This window comes from Belonocnema kinseyi, chromosome 9, assembly GCF_010883055.1.
Source record: "Belonocnema kinseyi isolate 2016_QV_RU_SX_M_011 chromosome 9, B_treatae_v1, whole genome shotgun sequence".
NCBI lineage: Eukaryota > Metazoa > Arthropoda > Insecta > Hymenoptera > Cynipidae > Belonocnema > Belonocnema kinseyi.
The window spans coordinates 66,141,972-66,161,039 of record NC_046665.1 but is presented as its reverse complement, the minus strand read 5'-3'; the positions used below and the strand labels follow the sequence as shown (position 1 = coordinate 66,161,039).

The following is a 19,068-nucleotide window of genomic DNA, read 5'->3' as shown; positions in this document are numbered from 1 at the left end:
TAATATAATAAAAACAATTATATATATATTTTTTTATATTCCTTTTTTTATAATCATAATAATTCCTTCCTTCTTGGATAAAAATGCTACTGTTTAGTTGAAAATTATCTTCTTTGCTTGAGGAATTAACTACTTTGTTTGAACATTTTTGTTGAACCACTTTGTTATACCAAAACCACCACTTTGATTGAATCTAAACCATTTTTTTAAACTTATCTTTTGAAATTGAAGATACAACGGCGTTGGTAAAAGTAGAACTACTTTGTCCAAAATTGTTTTTTTTTTATTGAAGGTTTATTTCTTTGGTTGAGAATTTAAGTATTTTGTTGAAAACAAATTTTTTTGCTGAAAATTTATATTTTCTGGTTGAAAATTCAATTTTTTCACAAAAAATTCGTCTTGTGGCTTGACGGTTCAACAATTTAGGATAACCATTTTTTATTTTATGACTGAAAACCTTTAACTTTGGAAAAGTCGATTTCCTGGTTTTAAAATCCATCCTTTAAATAAAATTTCATATTTTTTGGTTGAAATATCAGTTCTTTCGCCTTTCCCTTGAGAATTCATCTTTTTAGATTGAAAATTAAATTACTTTGTTGGAAATTTCGGTATTTTGTTCAAAAGTCATCTATTATGATAAAAAATGATTTTTTTTTTTGGTTTAAAATAAATAAATAAATTTGACAATTTTAAATTTGTATGTGAATATTATTTTATTCTATTTATAAAATATCTTATGTTAAAAATATTGCAAGAATGAAATGCTGATATTTGAATGTTAATAGTTAGGGAAAATGAAAAATTGGACAAGGAAAAATCAGGGAATTTTCAAAATGAAGTTTTCACCCTGCAAAGCATGTATTACCTTAAATACAACAAATGTTCATAGTTTTCAGTCCCATATCGTATTACTTCTAGAAAAACTATTTTTTCAGGGATTAGACTTTTGGCCCGAAGAATGTTTTGATGGCACTTTTCAAAGTATTTTATGGATTCTCTTGGCACAAATAATTTCTTCCTCTTTGAATATCTTTCAGAATCCTGAGAAAAATAAAAAGTCTCCGTGCCAAATTATTCGGAAACGAAGCTTTGAATAAAACTTTTAAAAACTCACCTCGGGAAAGTTTGTCGATAGATTCAAATCGTCCTTCAACTTTATTCCGCAGAGAATCGAGATCGAATGGTGCTGTGAATCCATGGTCCACACTCCGACTTTTACTCCTGGAATAATAAAAATTAAATATTCCAAAATTTAATTTACAATGCAATTAATAAAAGTATTTGGAAAAGCTTTCTATTAAAAGAAATTATTTTATGATTTTTTTATCTTTGAATACAGAATCAAAATCTTTCACATTTAAAACAAGAGAGTAATTATCGAGTTAATAAATATTATTTTGTAATAAATGATATCTATCTTTAAGTTTTATATGAATTCCTCTTGTTTCTGGTGTTTTTTTAGGATTTTCATTTGTTACCAAACTACTCATTTGTTGATACTAAACTCAATTATTTAATGTATTAAACCAAACAACAGACTACATAAACTTCAACAATATAACAAAGAAAAATTTCGAGTCTAATTAATGCCACAGATGCTAAATTTTTAAATAATTGGATCAATTAATTTCACTTTTCTCGATAATTTTACTAATTATTGCATGGAATTGAAATTCGATAAATTCGATGAAGTGAACATTACGATCTTACAATTTTTTTCGATTTTTCATGTATATCGCCCCAAAATTTTTTCGAATCCAGACGAAAATAAATGAATTGCTTTTTGTATTAAGTTCGGCGAACCCCATAACGTTTAACACGTATTTCCCATAAGAAAGAAAGACGTTTTTGTACATTTTATTCAGAATCGTCAATATTAGGTGAATTAAGTAGTAACTCAATATTTATCTTCAAAATTAACTATAGAATACGAGTCAAAAATTACTTTTTACATATAACCTCCATTAGTCTTTTTTATAGGGTCCCAAGAAAACAACATAAGTGAACAATTTGAGTTTTGCGAGTTTTTGGCGGTAATTGTGAATTTTGTGCGGTTTAAGAAAAATATAAATTGTTTCTAACTAAATTTGACAGAAATAATTTGTTAACCCATTTATTACTATTTATAACAATATTCTTTTAGTAAAATATTGGAAATGTGCAGTTTTTTCTAAAATTTTATACTTTTTGTCCACTTTTCATTTACAGTAATGTAATAAGTAATTTAAATTATAAATAATAATTGCTTAAACAATTCATTTTAATTGCTAATCATATTATCATTGAATGATGCTAGAAAATCGCGATTTTTCTGAACTATTTCAATTTTTTTAAACTTTTTAGTTAGGGAGAGGCAACAATGAATTATATTCAACAGGAATAATTTTTCAACCCATTTATTACTATTTATACCAATATTGTCTTTGTATAATGGTAGAAATATGCATTTTTTTAAATATTCCACTTTTTGTCCAATGTTCATTTAGAGTGATGTAATGAGTAATATAAATTAATAATAATAATCATTGTTTAAACAATTTATTTTCATCTTTAGTAAGATTATTATTTAATACCGCTAGAAATTCGCGCTTTTAATGCATTTTTTCAATTTGTTTTGAACTGTTTAGTTAGGGAGAGGCAATAATTAATTATATTCAATAGAAATAATTGTTTAAACGATTTATTATTATTTATAATAATATTATCTTATTATAATACTAGAAATGGTTCATTTTTTCAAAAGCTTCCACTATAATTTTCCATTATAAGTGTAATTGTTTAAACAATGTATTGTTATTTTTAATTATGTCATCTTTATATAATAATAAAAGATGCCGTTTTTCTAAAAGCTTTTACCTAAATCGAGGTAATAATTAAATAAAATATAACAATAAAATATTTCAAACAAATTATTATTGTTTAGTTACGGTTTTTGCTGAAATTTTTCACTTTATGTTCACTTCTTACTTATTGAGATAATAATTAATGCAATTTAATAAAAATTATCGTTTAAACAATGTATTAATGCTTATCACTTTCTCTTAGAATAATGCTACAAAGTTGCGAGTTTTACTGGAATTTTTAGCTTTTTTTTTACTTATTAGGAATAAATAATAAATATTATTATTAATAATAATTTAAACGAAAAGGCTCTCAGTAGCTACTTCCAAAAAAATTACATTTAATTTTATGCATATAGACAATCAAACAAATATTTCAAATATCAATTTTATGTCAGACAAATATTTTCACAAAAAAAAAAGAAAGAGAGTGTTTAAAAAATAATTTTCTCTAACGTTTATCTATTATTTGTTCATAACTAAAAAGCCAAAGTAAAGTGAAAATTTTCAGACAAAAAAAGCTTGCTAGGAATGATCTTAGAGAAGATTATAAACAATAATAAATTGTTTAAATAATTATACTTGTTACCTTGATTAATTATTACCTCATTAGGTGAAAATTTGACACAAATATCTGAAAAACGCAATTACTTAGCATTACTGTACGAGAAGATAGTTATTAACAATAATAATTTGTTAAATTTTATTATTTATTACCTCGCTCTAAGTGAAAGGTTGAGAGAAAGTTGAAAATTTAAGAAAAAACCAAAAATTTCTAAGATTATTCAAAGAAAATATTATTCTAAATAATAAAAAATGGTTTAAAAAACTACTAACAATAAATTGAAATGATTATTGTTTCGCTCTAACTGAAAAGTCAGAAAATGAGTTGAAAAATTCAGAAATAAACGCGACTTTCTAACTCGATTCTAAGATAAAATGGCTAGAAACAATAATAAATTGTTTAAACAATTTACGTTAATATAATAATTGTTTTAAATTAAAAAACAGATATATTTTGTTGTGGACTGAAATAAGTTTGGGGCGATATGCATACAAATTCGAAGAAAGCTTTTCCAATGCATTTTTGGTTACCTGGCTTTGTAAACATATAAAAGAATTATATTAAAAAAATCAAAGCTAATTTATTCAACAAGCAATATAAATCGAAAATAAAGGTCATAGTGAATAAAAAATCAAAAAACAAACTGAAAATGCATCATGCCAAAAAACGATCTAACACTCAAAACATCAAACGTGCAATTTCCCGTTTTAATATATATCACAAACCTTTAGGAAAATCTTTTAAAATGTAGCATTGGTTCCTAGAAACGTAGAACAAATGTTATTTTTTCTCTAAAAACATCTAATTTTTTTCTAAACTTCAATAAAGAGTTTGTTTAAATATTTTTTTAATCTTTAAATAGTGAACTGACTGTAAAATCACGTTGACTCTAGAACTCTGACGTCAGTAAATTGACCTTGTAATCATCCATAGTTTATAGTTGCATTATAAATTTACAGAGCTAATAAAATAGAAAAAAAACTCTAAGGTAGACAACTGGCAATTCTTCTTCGATTAAAAAATAAAACAAGAATTATTTGTCGTTTATTTATCAACCTTTTACTTCCGGGAAATAATTTTTTTGTTTAAGATTACAAACCTGAAGTAAGTCGCTGTGAGGTTTTCCGTAGATCTCGTGTGCATCACATCCTGGGACAATCGCCGAGATCTAAATTGCAACAAAAAATGCAAAAGAAAACAAAAGTGAGATACATGCGAGCAAAAGTGCAAAATAAAGAGTAATTAGAGCAAACCAAATAAAAATGAGAAATGCAGACGAAGCAAATAAAAATATCCAATTAAGATTAACAAAGCGCGCGGGAAATGCCGCTTGCAATAATGCAATTCCTCTAATCGATTTTGACATTCTCATCATAATGAAAAGGTATTGGTTTTATGTGAAAACGGACTATCGCGGATTTCTTTAAATCTCCACGTTTCGAGATTCCCTGACTCCGTGAAAATCGTCGTCGTTTGTCTGTATACCTGATAACTTTTGAAAGACTAATTTGATTGGATTACGCTTTGGCAGGCGTATTTATGAACCAAAAAGACAGAGTTCGTTAATCAATTTTTCATGAAAATTAAGAAAGTTAGAGCATTTCCAAAATTTTTGAGATCATTTTTTTCAAGAACTAAAAATTGAACTTCCGACTATGCATAGTACTCGAAAACTAACAATTTATCCTTATGGATTTTATCTATAAGCATTAAAGGATTTTCAAAATAAAAAAATAACAAATAAGCGAACGACAATGAACATTTGAAATTTAATAAATTTAAATGACATCCAACGCCCAATTTGGACAAATAACATAAAATGTTCCTATTGCAATTTGAAAAAGGTACAAATTTTCCTGAAAAAAAGAACAAAATTCTTTTCTTGGACAAAAATAAAAAAGAAAAATTAGAAGGTAAGCAACCAAATCCCCTTCATTTTTTTTTATTTCTTTCGTATTTTTTATTTTCATTATTATCAAATGACAATAAGAAAACACATTTGTAAAAAATGATCACCAACATTTCAGCACTCATACAGCATCCTTATCAAGGCAGAAAAAATTTTGAGTAGGCAGGAATAGCTAAGAAACCACGATACCTGATACCTGAGAATCTTGATTCATGATTGGCTTGGTTCTTGATTCTCAGGTATCAGAGAGAGAAAATTGTGTCTCCGTTGCTGTTTCTGTCTGCTCAAATTTGTTTTGATTTGATAAGGGTGCTGTATGAGGGCCGAAACGTTAGTGATTATTTATTACAAGTGTTCTAATTTTTCCTTCCTCCTTTTTATCAACAAAAAATATGCACACAAAAAGATCTACAAATTTGTTTTTAATCACTTTTTATAGGACATGTAGTTTTAGTTTTATTCCTAAAAAACAACACTAAAAAAAGACAAAGCAATTTTCTGAACAGACGACACAAGCTTCAAAAAAATAATAAGACAAAAGTTGATCATCCAAAAAAATCTACGAATACGTTGTTATTTATTTTTTTATAGGATGCATAGTTTTTTGTTTTATTCGTCAAAAACAAAATTAAAACTAAAAATATTACATTTTTAGACAAACGAAACAAGATATGAAAAAAATTAATAGAAAAAGTTGCTCTTTCAAAAAAGAGTAAAATCTTATCCCAATTTGCCATTAATAATTATTTGATGGGACGCGTAGTTTTTGCTTTAACCGTAAAAAAATAAAATTCAAAGTAAGAAAATAAACAATTTGTTATAAACTTTTGTTACAAGAATAAATTAAAAATCCAAAAATTAAATTTTTGAAAAAATGACACGACCTACAATAATATTTTATTTAACAAAAATTTTCGCCTAAATCATATTGCGAAAATAAACAAATTAAATTGGTAGAATACCAACTCAAGTTGCAATAAAATGTTTTAAACAAAATTATTTTTTGATAGAATGCACACTTTTTTAAATTACGAAAACAAGAGAATGCAAATACATCTGTTTTAATGCCAATGCATATTATGAATTTTAATAATATACTCACAAAAAGAAAATTGAAGATGATGGAAAGTTCAACCGAATAAACTTTTCTACCGGTTAAACGCTAAATGAGTAACGTTGAAATTATTTGAATTTTTAAAATGCTTAACCGCAGTTAAACGTTTAAGAAATTTGAATTTAAAGAAATATAAAAATTAGTTGTCAGTCCATTTTTTTATAGTGGTCATTGAAAACTCAAGGTATATTCAGTTTCCAAAGTGAAAATTTTCATTTCAAATTCTCTAATGATTTCAGGGTCTAGTGCAAGATCTTAGGTGTCGACGTTTACATTTTCTATGAATTTTACTATTTTCCTAGCCATACATAATTTCGAGAAGGCTCGAGAAAATACGTAATTTGCATACAGATGAGCTCGTTATCAAGTTTCATGCATACGAATGTCCAACTCATTTTCGTACCGCGATTCTTAATCCGGATCTTGGGATTTTAAACGAGGACATCAAAAGATTCTTTTAAAGTGATCTACAATTGGCTAATTAGAAAAAAACATTTCAATTTCATGAAAAAGAATCTGATAATATTGAAGATGAATTGAGGTGTAATTTTAACGCTTTATTAAGACTGAATTTCTCAGCTTTACTTAAAATTTAAACAATTCTAGAATTAGAAAGATGGGGCCAATTAAAAAAAAACGCAATAGAATATCAATCAGAAAAATTGTATATAAGAAAATTCCAGTCAAAGAATTTGTACAAAGATTGCTTTAAAATTCCAACACGTAAATCTCGAAGAATTTCAAGAAATATAAAGAAACTTTTTAAAGGAATAATCTTGTAACATTTTTAACATACAACTTTTATAAACGTGAAAAACAATTCCAGATTCAAATAAAAATTGGTTTAAATTATTTATTGAATTCAACCAAAAAAGGTGACTTTTCTTCTACCATAACAGATGAATTTTCAATAGAACAGTTGAATTTTCGGCAAAAAAAATGAATTTTTAACAAGAGATTTGAAATATCTACCTACAAAGGTAAATTTTCAACAAAATCGTTAAAATTACAACCAATAAACATTTTTTACGTGAAGAAATGAATTTTCAACGCAAAAAGACAAATTTTATACAATGTCACAATTAATTTTTAATCAAACAGTTGCATTTAAAATCACATAGTTAAAATTTGAAGCAAAAGAGCGAATTTTCATCAAAATAGTTGAACTTTTAACCAATTCATATTTTTCAATCAAATGGTCGAATGCGTAATAAATAAACAAAGCATTAAACTTAAGCCAAAAATAGTTGCATTTTTAAACAAATAGTTACAGTTTCAAGCCGAAAAAGCGGGGTTTTTTAAATAGTTGAATTTTTAACAAAAAATTTCATTTTCAATAAAAAATGTAATAGTTTATATTTCAGAAAAAAAATCTACCAAAAGAGAATTTTAAATTCAGAAAGAAATTTCAAGATAATAGTCAAATTTTTAGCGAAAGTGATTATTCATCAGTTTTTAATCAAGAATGGTGAAGTTACATTTTAAGTTAACAAAATTAATGTTTAGACAAAAAAACGAATTTTCAATAAAATAGTTGAATTTAAAATTAAAAAGATTAATTTTCAACAAGTAGTTCAACTTTCAACTGAGGCGATAAACTTTTAACTGAAATGATGAATTTTCAACTGTCATAGTGAAATCTTCAGTTTAAAAAAATTGAACAAAAAAACTCATTTCCATTCAAAGAGATGAATTTTTAACTGAAATTATGATTGAGAAAAATGATTTTTTAACAATTGGTTTAATCATCAACAATGTAGCTCAATTTTCAACCAAAAAGGAAGAATTTTCAACAAATAATGTAACAGTTGAATTTTAAACCAAAAAGTATAACTCTTTAAAAAAAGTCTTGAATTTTCAACAAAATCATAAAATTTTTAAGTACAAATATAACACAGTGGCAGCAAGCTTTTATTTTCAAACTTACCTCATTTTTACATGGGCAATTTTCCATTTGCCTTGACCATTAATGTTCAAAGACAAAAATTTTAATTTTGTAACATTTTTAACATAGAATCATTATAAACGAAATGAGACATTTTCAAATGAAAATAAAAATTTTTTAAATTTATTATTCTAGCCATTTATTTGAAGTGCCTCTTATAGAAATTGCCCAACTTTTCCTTGATATCCAGATTTTCCCTGACCTACGGCCACCCTGCTATTACACAAATGCCATGCTATTGTGTCAAATCCCTCTCGGGGTAAGCGTGACTCACTCTGTTCTAGCCTCGTTATACTATCAGGGATCAAGAAATTCATATATGAAAGAAGTGAGAAAGGGAAGTGTACGCGACGGTTTAAGTGTGAGGGGGAGGGGGGGGGGGGATATATTTTTGGTTAATCTAGAAATCCCTAGTTGTTTATTTAAATAACACGTCCTTTTGGCAAAACTGCCCTGACGCAGGTCGCTGATCAATTTCTCTAGCAAGCACTCCAGGCGAAGAGCTTCACAAAGTCATAATTTGAAGCTTTCCACGCGGGCCCATTAGTATCCATTTCTTTCTTTTCAGGCGTATCTCGCTCCACTGACACTCTTCATCATGTATTTCTTATAAACTACTTCCTAAAACTATACAGACCCACAAAAAAGTGGTCTGACCTTTACTTGTGATTTTTTTGTGGGCCTATGCTATTTGTCACCACACTTTTCTATCCTGACATATCTCTTTAGCTTCCTTCTCGTCCATACATTTTCTCATGCAAACTCTTGTGTTTCTGTGGCTTTTTATATCTTTTCGATTTCGGGTTACATTCACACATTCACAAATTCCCACCATTCTATTATCAATAAATAGAACTTTCATAACATTTCGAAAAAAATATATTATATAATATGTAGTCATAAAAGTCAGAAACATTGATTTCCTTGTTCCGATTGCAAGGCTAAGTTATCTAAAGCTGAAATGATTTTATTTGAGCCATTAGAATCAGTTAAGGAAACTCACTATTAAAGCTTCAATTCATGTCTCTTTGAGAGCAGATCCTGTGTCTGAGTTCAGCTCGCAGCTTAATACAATGGAATGCTCAATGGTAGAGATGGAAAAGAGAAAGGGAGAAACCAGTTAGAGAATTATTATTTGAATATGCGTTGAATTAAAATCTCCATTTAAAATGAAAATTGAAAAATAGATTTAGATTACTATATTTATCACTTGATAAAAACAAGAATAAAAAAATTAATAATAATAATAAAATAGAATTAATTCACTTACTTTGTCCACAAAGAAAATCCTATGTTTGATTTTCAAGTTATTAATATAATTTTAAAAAACCGTATTGCACAATTTGAAAATTAATTTCTTGTAAACTTCTTAGTTTTAAGATTATAATTTGAGTATGCTTCAATTTTTAAAGTTTTTAGAATAATTAAACTTTAAAGGTTCACAATATGTAAATGAAAAAATGAAAATATTTGTTATGAAATTTGATAATCTTCAAATTTAACAATTTTTTAGTTTCAAATTCAAATATTAAAAATATTAAGACAATTTGTCAAAATTTTCCTATTAAAACTGTAAATGATCAGTGCCAACGGCCACTTCAAAATCCCATTTAATTAACATGGGGAAATGAAGGATTTTCGAAAAATTGAACTTATATTTCAGGGTTTGCTTGAAACGTGCCAAGTTTTTTAGGGATTCAAGAGGAGTGTCTATGAAATAGATTTTCTTTTTAACCCATTTTTACCCCCCGTAAATATTTAGTTTTTAGATTTTTGGGTCATATTTGAGGCGTTGTAGGGGGGTACGGGCAGGTAAAAAATAAAAGTTATTAGTGTGGTTTAATTTTGTAGACACTCCTCTTCAATCCCTAAAAAACTTGGTATGTTTCGATCAAACTTTGAAGAATGAGTTCAATTATTCGAAAATTTCAAATTCCCCTATGTTCATTAAATGGGATTTTGAAGTGTCCGGTGACAATTTTGGGGGTGACTTACACTCTAGAGTGAAAAAAAAGTGTAATGCATTTTTGGACCACCATAATGGTCAGCTTTTAATTTCATAAATTTAGATATTGATATTCTAAATTGTTTGGTTTCAATTTAAAACGTACAAAATTGTCTTTTTTTCAATTATTCGAAATCATAGAAGATGAATTTGAAGGCTTCATAAATGCACAATTTCCAGTTTAAAAGTTTGTTAGCTAAACAATTTTGAACTTTAATCCTAAAAATTAGAAGTTTTTTGGAATCAGCATGGGAAATGTATATTTTTTATTTGAAAATGTTCTAAAATATTGAACATGTCACATAAAAAAATCCTATTTAAAATTACTTTATATTTTGAATGTATTTTTTAGCCTAATTCAATTTTAAATGCTTATAATTGAAAACTGTTCCATTTTAAACGCTGCAAATTAGCAATTAGTTCAACCTCTTTCTAATGAAACTGTCCAGCTTTCTAAATTTTGGTTTTAAATTTTTAAATTTTGAGATCTTCTAATTTTAAATTAAAAAATGTTAAGCAATGCTAATTTTAAAATATTAACTTTAAAATGCTTTTATTTAGAATAAATAGAAGTTCAATTCCCTTTCATTCCATTCGAAATATCAACACAGATACTTGCAGGTCAGAATTAAATATAAAATCTGCAGAGAATTGTCAGTCATAATTGAATATAAAATTAAAATAATTAATGATTAATTCAGAGACAAAATAACCCATTCATTGCACAGAAAAAACTAAGAATAAAATTAGTTACAGGAAATTTTTTAAAGCGATAAAGTTTTGTTTAGACAACTTCGCGTCTTTCAAGAAACATGTTTATCATGGAAAAACAAAAGAAAGTTTAACCGATATTTGTGTAAAGTTTATCCTGTGAAGTTAATTTTTGTTGCAGAGAATCTTTCGTCGGAAATCGATGTTAAGTTTATCTTCTTTTTTTTCTGTGTGAACTCAAATTATAACAAACTGTATGTGCAGTGAGATTTTTAAATTTGTCTGTTTTTGTTGTTCATCCATCCTTTGATTTAAAAAACTAATAATGCTCTCAAAGTCCAGTTTATCAATTTAAATAACACGTTCGCAGGGAAATAATCTTTCATAATTATAGGCTAATTACCTGAGTCAGAAAAAACAGTGTTCCGAACAAATTTCCGTTATTTTATAGTCACGAGGTTTATCCACTAGTTCCGGGATTAACTTTGACGTCTTCACAGATTTGACATGATATCAAATTCCAGACTTTTTTAAAATTGTGACTCATTCTTGTATCTATGTCTCAATTAATCTCATTATTTTCGAGTTAAGGATTTCCTACGATAAAGGCACATAACTTAAATTAGTCCAATTTTATTTCTATTTTGAATGAATTCTAAGAGACATTTGTTCAGGATATACTAAATTAGAGTAGTCGATCGCCCTTGGATGAAAATGAATTTTCGCTGGCAAAAAGCGAGAAAGATGATGCGATTCATTCTGACATTTTGTTTAAGCTAAGAAGCAAAATAGATCGGGAACTAAAATTTTCGTCAGGGCCATTAATGTAAAATAACTATTTAAATTTAATTAACAGTTGAGATAATATACGTGTTAATAAATCAAAATTAAAATGAATTATTTCACACATGTTTGTGTTTTCAATAAAAGATTATCTATCATAGGTTTATTATGAGGAGTAACAGAAACAAAAAGTAATGAAAATCCTTCAATTTTTTATAGTGTTACATTCTTTTTATAAAAATCTAAAACCAATTTATTTTTAAATGAACAAATTAGATAATTATTTAAATCATCAAAGTTTAGAGGAAACTGTTATTTTCAACATGAAATAAACTCATTAGTGTCTTTATTCAAGATCTCTAAAGTTTATATAGTGAATATTGAATTTTTGAAATGATCCGTGAATTTTCTCAGAGCCTATTTTTAAGTCTCTTTGGCACAAATGCACTCAGAATTCGCGTCACTCAGGCTTTCAAATAAGTTGAGGTATTTGAAATTCGAACATGGTATACATTTCTATGCATACATTTCCTGGTACGTCAATACATACTGGTGTCGTTTCAAAAACAAGTTTAGATTTTCGAAATAGAGGTCCAATGCACTTATAACTTTTAAAAGGAGAAAAAATTATCTTACATATTCAACCAGACATTGACAACAACAAATGACCAAATTTGGCATGCTTCACCATATTTCTTGCCAAAAAACAATTTCATAAAACATTTTCTACAAGCATTGGACAATTTATTGTTATTATTATCAGTGTTACGATTCCCCTGTTATTAATTAAAAGGTTTACTGATGAATTATAATTTTAAAAAAGTTATTTTTGGAAGTTTACTACACGAAGAGACTGAAATTTTTGACAATCTTTTGGTCTATTTTGAAGTGAATTAGTTAAAAAGTTTGTCCAATTTCAGAAAATTTTTGTATATTTTTCCATCCGAATAGAACCCAAAGAAAAACTTTTAGTTTTCCAAACTTAAAAAACGTTCAAACTTTTCCTGGCGGTCGGGACTGATACCTAAATTTTTTTGCTTAAATCACGGGTTATCCTGACAGGATACCGGAACTTATCCACATACATAAATAAAGATTTGAGAAACTAATTTCTTTCACTTCTCCCTACTCCTTATGTGATTTTACTTTTTTTAAAATAAAACATTACATTTAAAAATATATTACGTAAAATTTCTCGAAAGCTCCCCCTCTACCATCGTAAGAGGCTGTTGAAAAACTACGCCATTATACTAGGGAAGAAGGTGTTTAACAGATTTTGTGACGATTTGTGGCACAGGTGGCAAGGGGTAATTCGGAATGTGACATCACACATGGAGAATACAAATATGTATAATAATTATGTTGAACAACTAAAATAAGGAAAATTAGTAATTTTATATTACAAGCAAATAATCTTAATACATATTTTACACTCTATTCCCCCCTTTGTCCTTTTTTAAAAAATTCCACTTTTTCCTCTGTTTTCAAGATATTTGATATATTTCTGGTTCAGAATTAATCTCTTTTAATTAAAAATTGTACTATTTAGTCAAAGATTCAAGTATTTTGTTGAAAATAATTTGTTTTTTTTTTAGTTGAAAATTTATAGTTTTTACTTGAAAAATGTCAACTATTGAAAATGTTACTGCTTCGTTTAAAGTTGAACTACTTTGATAAAAGTTATTATTATTAGTTAAAAAACAATCTTTATGGTTGAAAATTGATAGTTTTTATTTTAAAATTCAACTATTTGGCTTCAATATTCAATTGCTTGTTCAAAATTCATCTTTTTGGGTTGAAAATTCTCTGAATTTTGTAGAAAATGTAACTTTTTTATTGAGAATTCATTCCCGAAAAGATAAATCATGAAGGATTTTAAGAAAACCAAAAATACAAGTTTTCAACGTGATTAACTTTCTATACAAAAGAAGGAATTTTTAACAGAACCCAGGTGCGAATTGACTATCGGCCTACTGTCGGGCCAACCGTCGGAAGTTCGGTCTAACTTTGCACGCCACTGTTCGGGCCAACCAGCTAAATGATAACGGTCAACCGCCTTTGGCTTCTCCACGTCGGGCCAACATTTGGTCCCATATATGGGCCATCTATTAAGATGACGTCAGAACAACCTTCGACAAAAATTAATTGAAAAAAAGTTATTTTTTAAATTATTATTATATAATCTATATTTTTTCATGATTAAATACATAATTCGCACACACGGTTATTTACACTTATAATCGCACGCTTTAACGCTCTAAAAAACTTTACTCGCCCAGGATTCGAACCCTACCTCAACTACCTAAACTAGTGTATTTTACCGCGCACTCTAACCACTTGGCTGTCGAAGCATTTGAAGTTTGGTTACAAAAACTGTGATAAATAGTTTTACGCTCCCGGTGCTCCTCAATAACAGAAAGATTGTTGAAATCGCCTAAGTTTTATAGTCACATTATACATAAGTGAAATTTTTATGAAAAATGAGTTTTTGGTATCGTTGGATTCGCATGAGACAGCTGCATCTAACTGTGTTAATAAAATCTATTAATTATACATATTTATTGCAAAAAACGATGGTTTATGAATGAGAAAAGTCAAAAAAGTTGAAAAATACAACAGAAAAAGATACACAAAGCACTTTGCGTGTCCTAAAAGTTGTACAAGTAAGGCAATACGTCATCAGCATATACATGGAAAAGAACCTAAAGAACTTTGTGTCTTTTTTGCTTTGTTAAAGTAGTGACCGAGTGCGACGCGAATAAACAAACGAAAAGAATCGCTTGCCCTTACCATTTAGCCTTGTAAATTAGCTCGGACTCTGATCGTAAATCCACGGGAAATAAGTCCCGGCTAAATTCGGCTATCAACTAGCGGCGATCGTTCGGGTAAGTTCGGAACAGCGAATAAATACACTATGTCCCTTACGTATGTTTTGATGTTGTATTTTGAGGCTGTGCTCGAGCTCTTCAACAAAGACATAGTCCGCAAGTGACTTTGAGTTCTTTTTGCCTTGTATTTTTGACATTCTGCGACTATTTAAACATCGCAAGTCCATTTTACAATAGAAATTGTTTAAAAAATAAATTTTTAGTTTTAAAATATGAAAAAGCACATTATTTTTACCCAAATAACGTATCTTAATTATCCAAAATTGTATTCGATATTAAAGTTCTTTGGGCAAGAAGTTTTTCTCGATTTTCTCAGTTTGAGTCAGATTGGACTTATGTATGTTTTTCGTTTGTACGGCAGTATGTGCACCCAATGTTACGGGCACATGTGACGTCGACGGACGGACCAACTTTGGACCACAGTCGAGCTGACAGCACCTTCACGGTCTTTTTGTAACAGTTAACCAGAGTTTATCCGACGGCCTGCTCATACTCGGACCAAGGTTTGACTGACCGTCGGGTGCATCAAGGTGACTTATGACAATCCGACTGCTGTATCCAGAGTCAGACCGACCACATTACTGCGGTCGTACCGACCGATCTGCCACAATTTATCCGATTATCGTACCGTAGTTGGGCCAGCATTGGGCCGACGGTCGGCTTTTCGCTCGCCGCCGACGTCCGTAGCCAACGTCCGCACGACCATGGCAGCTTGAAAACATCTTAGTCGGCCCAACTCTGGTTACTGTAGATCGGTTACCATAACAGGGCCGACTTTGGGCCAGTGATCCAGCTCTGGCATCCGACCGAATTTCGCACTGGGAAGACGTGACATTTTGAAACAAATACTTGAATTTTTAACTAAAAACTATAAATTCTCAACCAGAACTAGAATAGTTAAATTTTTAGTTAAAACCTTAATTTCAAACAAACAAAAAAGTATGAATTTTCAAACAAAATATTTAAATACATTCATATAAAGCTACTTTTACAGATAAAGACTAATTGTTATTCAATTTTATATTGCAATAAGAAAAATTAAGCAGGCTCTCGAACAAATTCCCTGACTTTGACCAAAAATCCCCTGTCATTTCCAGGTTTTTCCAGGTGCATAAGTTTCCTAACAATTCCAGATTTTGCAGATTTTTTCCAGATTTTTTTCGAACAAAAAAAAAACACGAATTTTCAACTAAAAAAGATCAATTTTACACCTAACATGGAATAGTTAATAAAAAAATTAATTTTCCACAACAATCCAATTTTCAAGCAAAGAAATGAATTTTCAACTAAAATTGTGATTCTGCAACCAACGAAATAAACTTAAAACAAAGTAATTTAACTTTTAAAAATCAAAGCCAACAATTTTCTACAAAACAGTTGAACTTTCAACCCGCAAATATGAATGTTCTATCAAAATGTGAATTTAAAAAAAAGTTTAATTTTCAACTAACGAGATGAATTTTCAAATAAAATAATTCTCAAATCAAAAAATGCATTTTTAATGAAGTAGTTTCATTTCCAAACAAAGAGTGTATATTTGATAATTATTATATAAAAAAATTATACATTATATAATATATTATATTATGTATTATATATAAATATTTTAACTATTTATATCAGTTTTACATGAAAATGTTTGGTAGAAAATTAAACTTTTTTGTATTCAACTATTTTGTTGAAAATGTAACATATTTCGACTTGAAATCTTAGGCGTTTTATATTGAATTCAATTTGTAATGTATGCTTTAATTTGATTAGAAACACTAAACTCCCCTGATATTACCCTATTTTTGTGAAAAATCACAATATTTCCTCTGTTTTGACAAGGAAGATGGGGGATGGAAAAAGTATGAAAAAAGAAAATGACAGTTCCTCTTGAATCCTGCCTTCCGCCTCGAAGCGTTGCGTAATATATGGACGACCTCTACAACCAAATAATTTTTTCCCCGGTAGTGACGTATGCTGGGTCATAAGAAATGTAAATTTTTCTTGGAAGAAATGATTCCCTATTGAAATTTAAACCGAAATCCTGGCACGCTCGAGGTACGTCGTTCCGTACAAATACAAGAGTACTTGCAGAGAATATTAAACCGCATTGCGAGTAACGCAACCCTCTAAAATTGCGAAATAGGACGACGTCCCGGTTTAATTTGAATTTCGAGCGCACAAACACTTTTCCCCTAGAAAAAATCCGCCATTCTGCCTTCCCTTCGTTAAGAATGAGGAGTGTAAACTCGAATTGTTAAAATAAAATTAGTATTTTAGATTTAAATAAAGACTTCGTTCAAAATAAAGGAAATAGATCGTTAATTAAACATAATGTCAGAGATCAAAGCGATTCAGTAGTTCAGTTTTAGGCCAAAAATAGGATTTTTTTGTGAAAAAAGGGATTTTATTTAGCATTAAAGACTTATTATAACATATGGGTATCTCGTGAGTATTAAACGAAATTTTTTAAGCTAGCTTTAAAAAGTCTGTTGAGCACTTTAGCATTCTCTACTGATAACATGTATCACAAAAAAATTCAACAAGATCAAAGGACAAGTTTCCATATTTTTAAATGTATTTTTATCAGTATATTGATATTGATTTAGTCTCATCAATTTTGTTTCTAGTGTATTATTTGTAGTACGGAAACCTTGAACCAAAATAGTTGAATTTTTAAAGAAATAGTTAAATTTTCAACCAAATGCTCGAATTTTCAAACAAACCAGATTAAAATTAAATAAAAAACAGATGCATTTTCAACAAAATAGTTGAATTTTAAGCCTATTCAACGGAATAGTAAATATACTATTAACAGAATAGTAATAACAAAATAGTAATCAAAATAAATTTTCACTAAATTGCTAAATTTTCACCTACAAAGATGAGATTTTAACCAAGAAGATTAATATTGTAACAACAGAAGTATTTTTAATAAATTTCAAAAATCTTCAACCAACACATAGTTGCAAAATTAATTTTCAACAAAAAAAACATATTTTCTACCATTTTTTCTATATGCAAAACGACGTATTTTTGATCAAAAAATAACTGTATTCTCAAGAAAACGATAAATTTTCAACAAATAATATTTTTATTCAAGCAAAAAATACGAATTTTTAACAGAATACATGAATTTCCTACTAAAGACTCAAATTTTCATCTTTATAAAGAATAAGTTTTACCCCAAAATTGTAACAGACAAATTTTCAAAAAAAAACAAATTATTTTATAATATGTTGAAAATCCGCCTTTTGTATAGTTGAAAATTAACTTTAAGGTTAAAAATTTAACTGCTTAGTAGAAAACTCGTCTTTTTGGCTTACAAATTAACATTTTTATCTTGAAAATTAAACTGCTTGTAGAAAAAAGTACAGCTTCTTATTAAAAGTTCATTTTTTGGTTAGAAATTCGTCATTTTAGCTTAAAATTCATCTTTCCGAATAAAAATTCGTGTTTTTTGGATAATATTATGGTTGAAAACTAGTTGAAATATTAGGAATTTAAATCGTTTTAATTTTAGTTTAATATTAGTAACTGCATTCACTTTATTCAATAGTATATTACATCATTCGTAGGGTTATACATGTCTTTACGGTGAGAACCTGTCTAACCGTAAGAGTGATGTACGATATTATTTTCGAAATTAGCATATCATGAGACTGTAGAGCCGTTTGAAAAGTGAAACGTGATCTTTATGTCTATGGTCGTGAAAATATACGACTGAAGTGATAGTCATCTTCTTGGCTGTGATTGACAATCTCGCATGGGGCGAATTTTTGAAAATGGTACGGTCCGAGCTAAAAATAAGCTAAACTAAGCCACCGAGGATATATATATATATATCCTCGGTGGCGTAGTTCGTTAGACACTTGGACTTCACCTCAGAGGTCTGGGGTTCGATCCCTGAGCCGGTACCTCTGAAAATTTTTCAATGTACCTTTACCGAGGTTCTGGTGGTTCGGAACCCACCTTAAGCTGTAGGTCCCCCCATCGTGTACTTGACTGCAACCCAGTCCGTCAATGATGGGGTAAAAACCAGGCTTTGTCCAATATGTCTGGGCAGACTGTGCTCTCATCAAATCACTTGATTGCATTATAAAAATGCGTCCGTGACTGATGATATATACCGGGAGAGCCCCGTGCAAAATGATTAAATAAAAAAAAAAGTATAAGCCTGTGACAACATTTCGCCACAGAAATGTTTTTCTTCGGTTCGGTTTTGATTCCTCTAGAATCAAACTGAAGGGCCTATGACAAAGCCACCGAACGCGTCCTCGGGTTGCGGCTAGAGGGTCCCTGTACCAAGGGTTTCTGCTG

General features: G+C 28.8%; 1 protein-coding gene across 3 annotated transcripts in view; it reads right to left on the bottom strand.

The window, feature by feature from the left end:
* Positions 1-19,068, bottom strand: part of LOC117179880 (TLD domain-containing protein 2) — a 461,266-nt gene that overhangs the window by 136,792 nt on the left and 305,406 nt on the right. For 2 of the 3 annotated variants that reach the window (XM_033372057.1, XM_033372055.1), the window contains 2 exons: positions 4,505-4,573; positions 1,115-1,221 (listed from right to left, as the gene is read on the bottom strand). In XM_033372057.1, coding sequence (XP_033227948.1) covers positions 1,115-1,221; positions 4,505-4,573 — 176 coding nt within the window. The remainder of the gene's footprint in view (positions 1-1,114; positions 1,222-4,504; positions 4,574-19,068) is intronic. The other variant, XM_033372056.1, reaches the window with a different exon arrangement.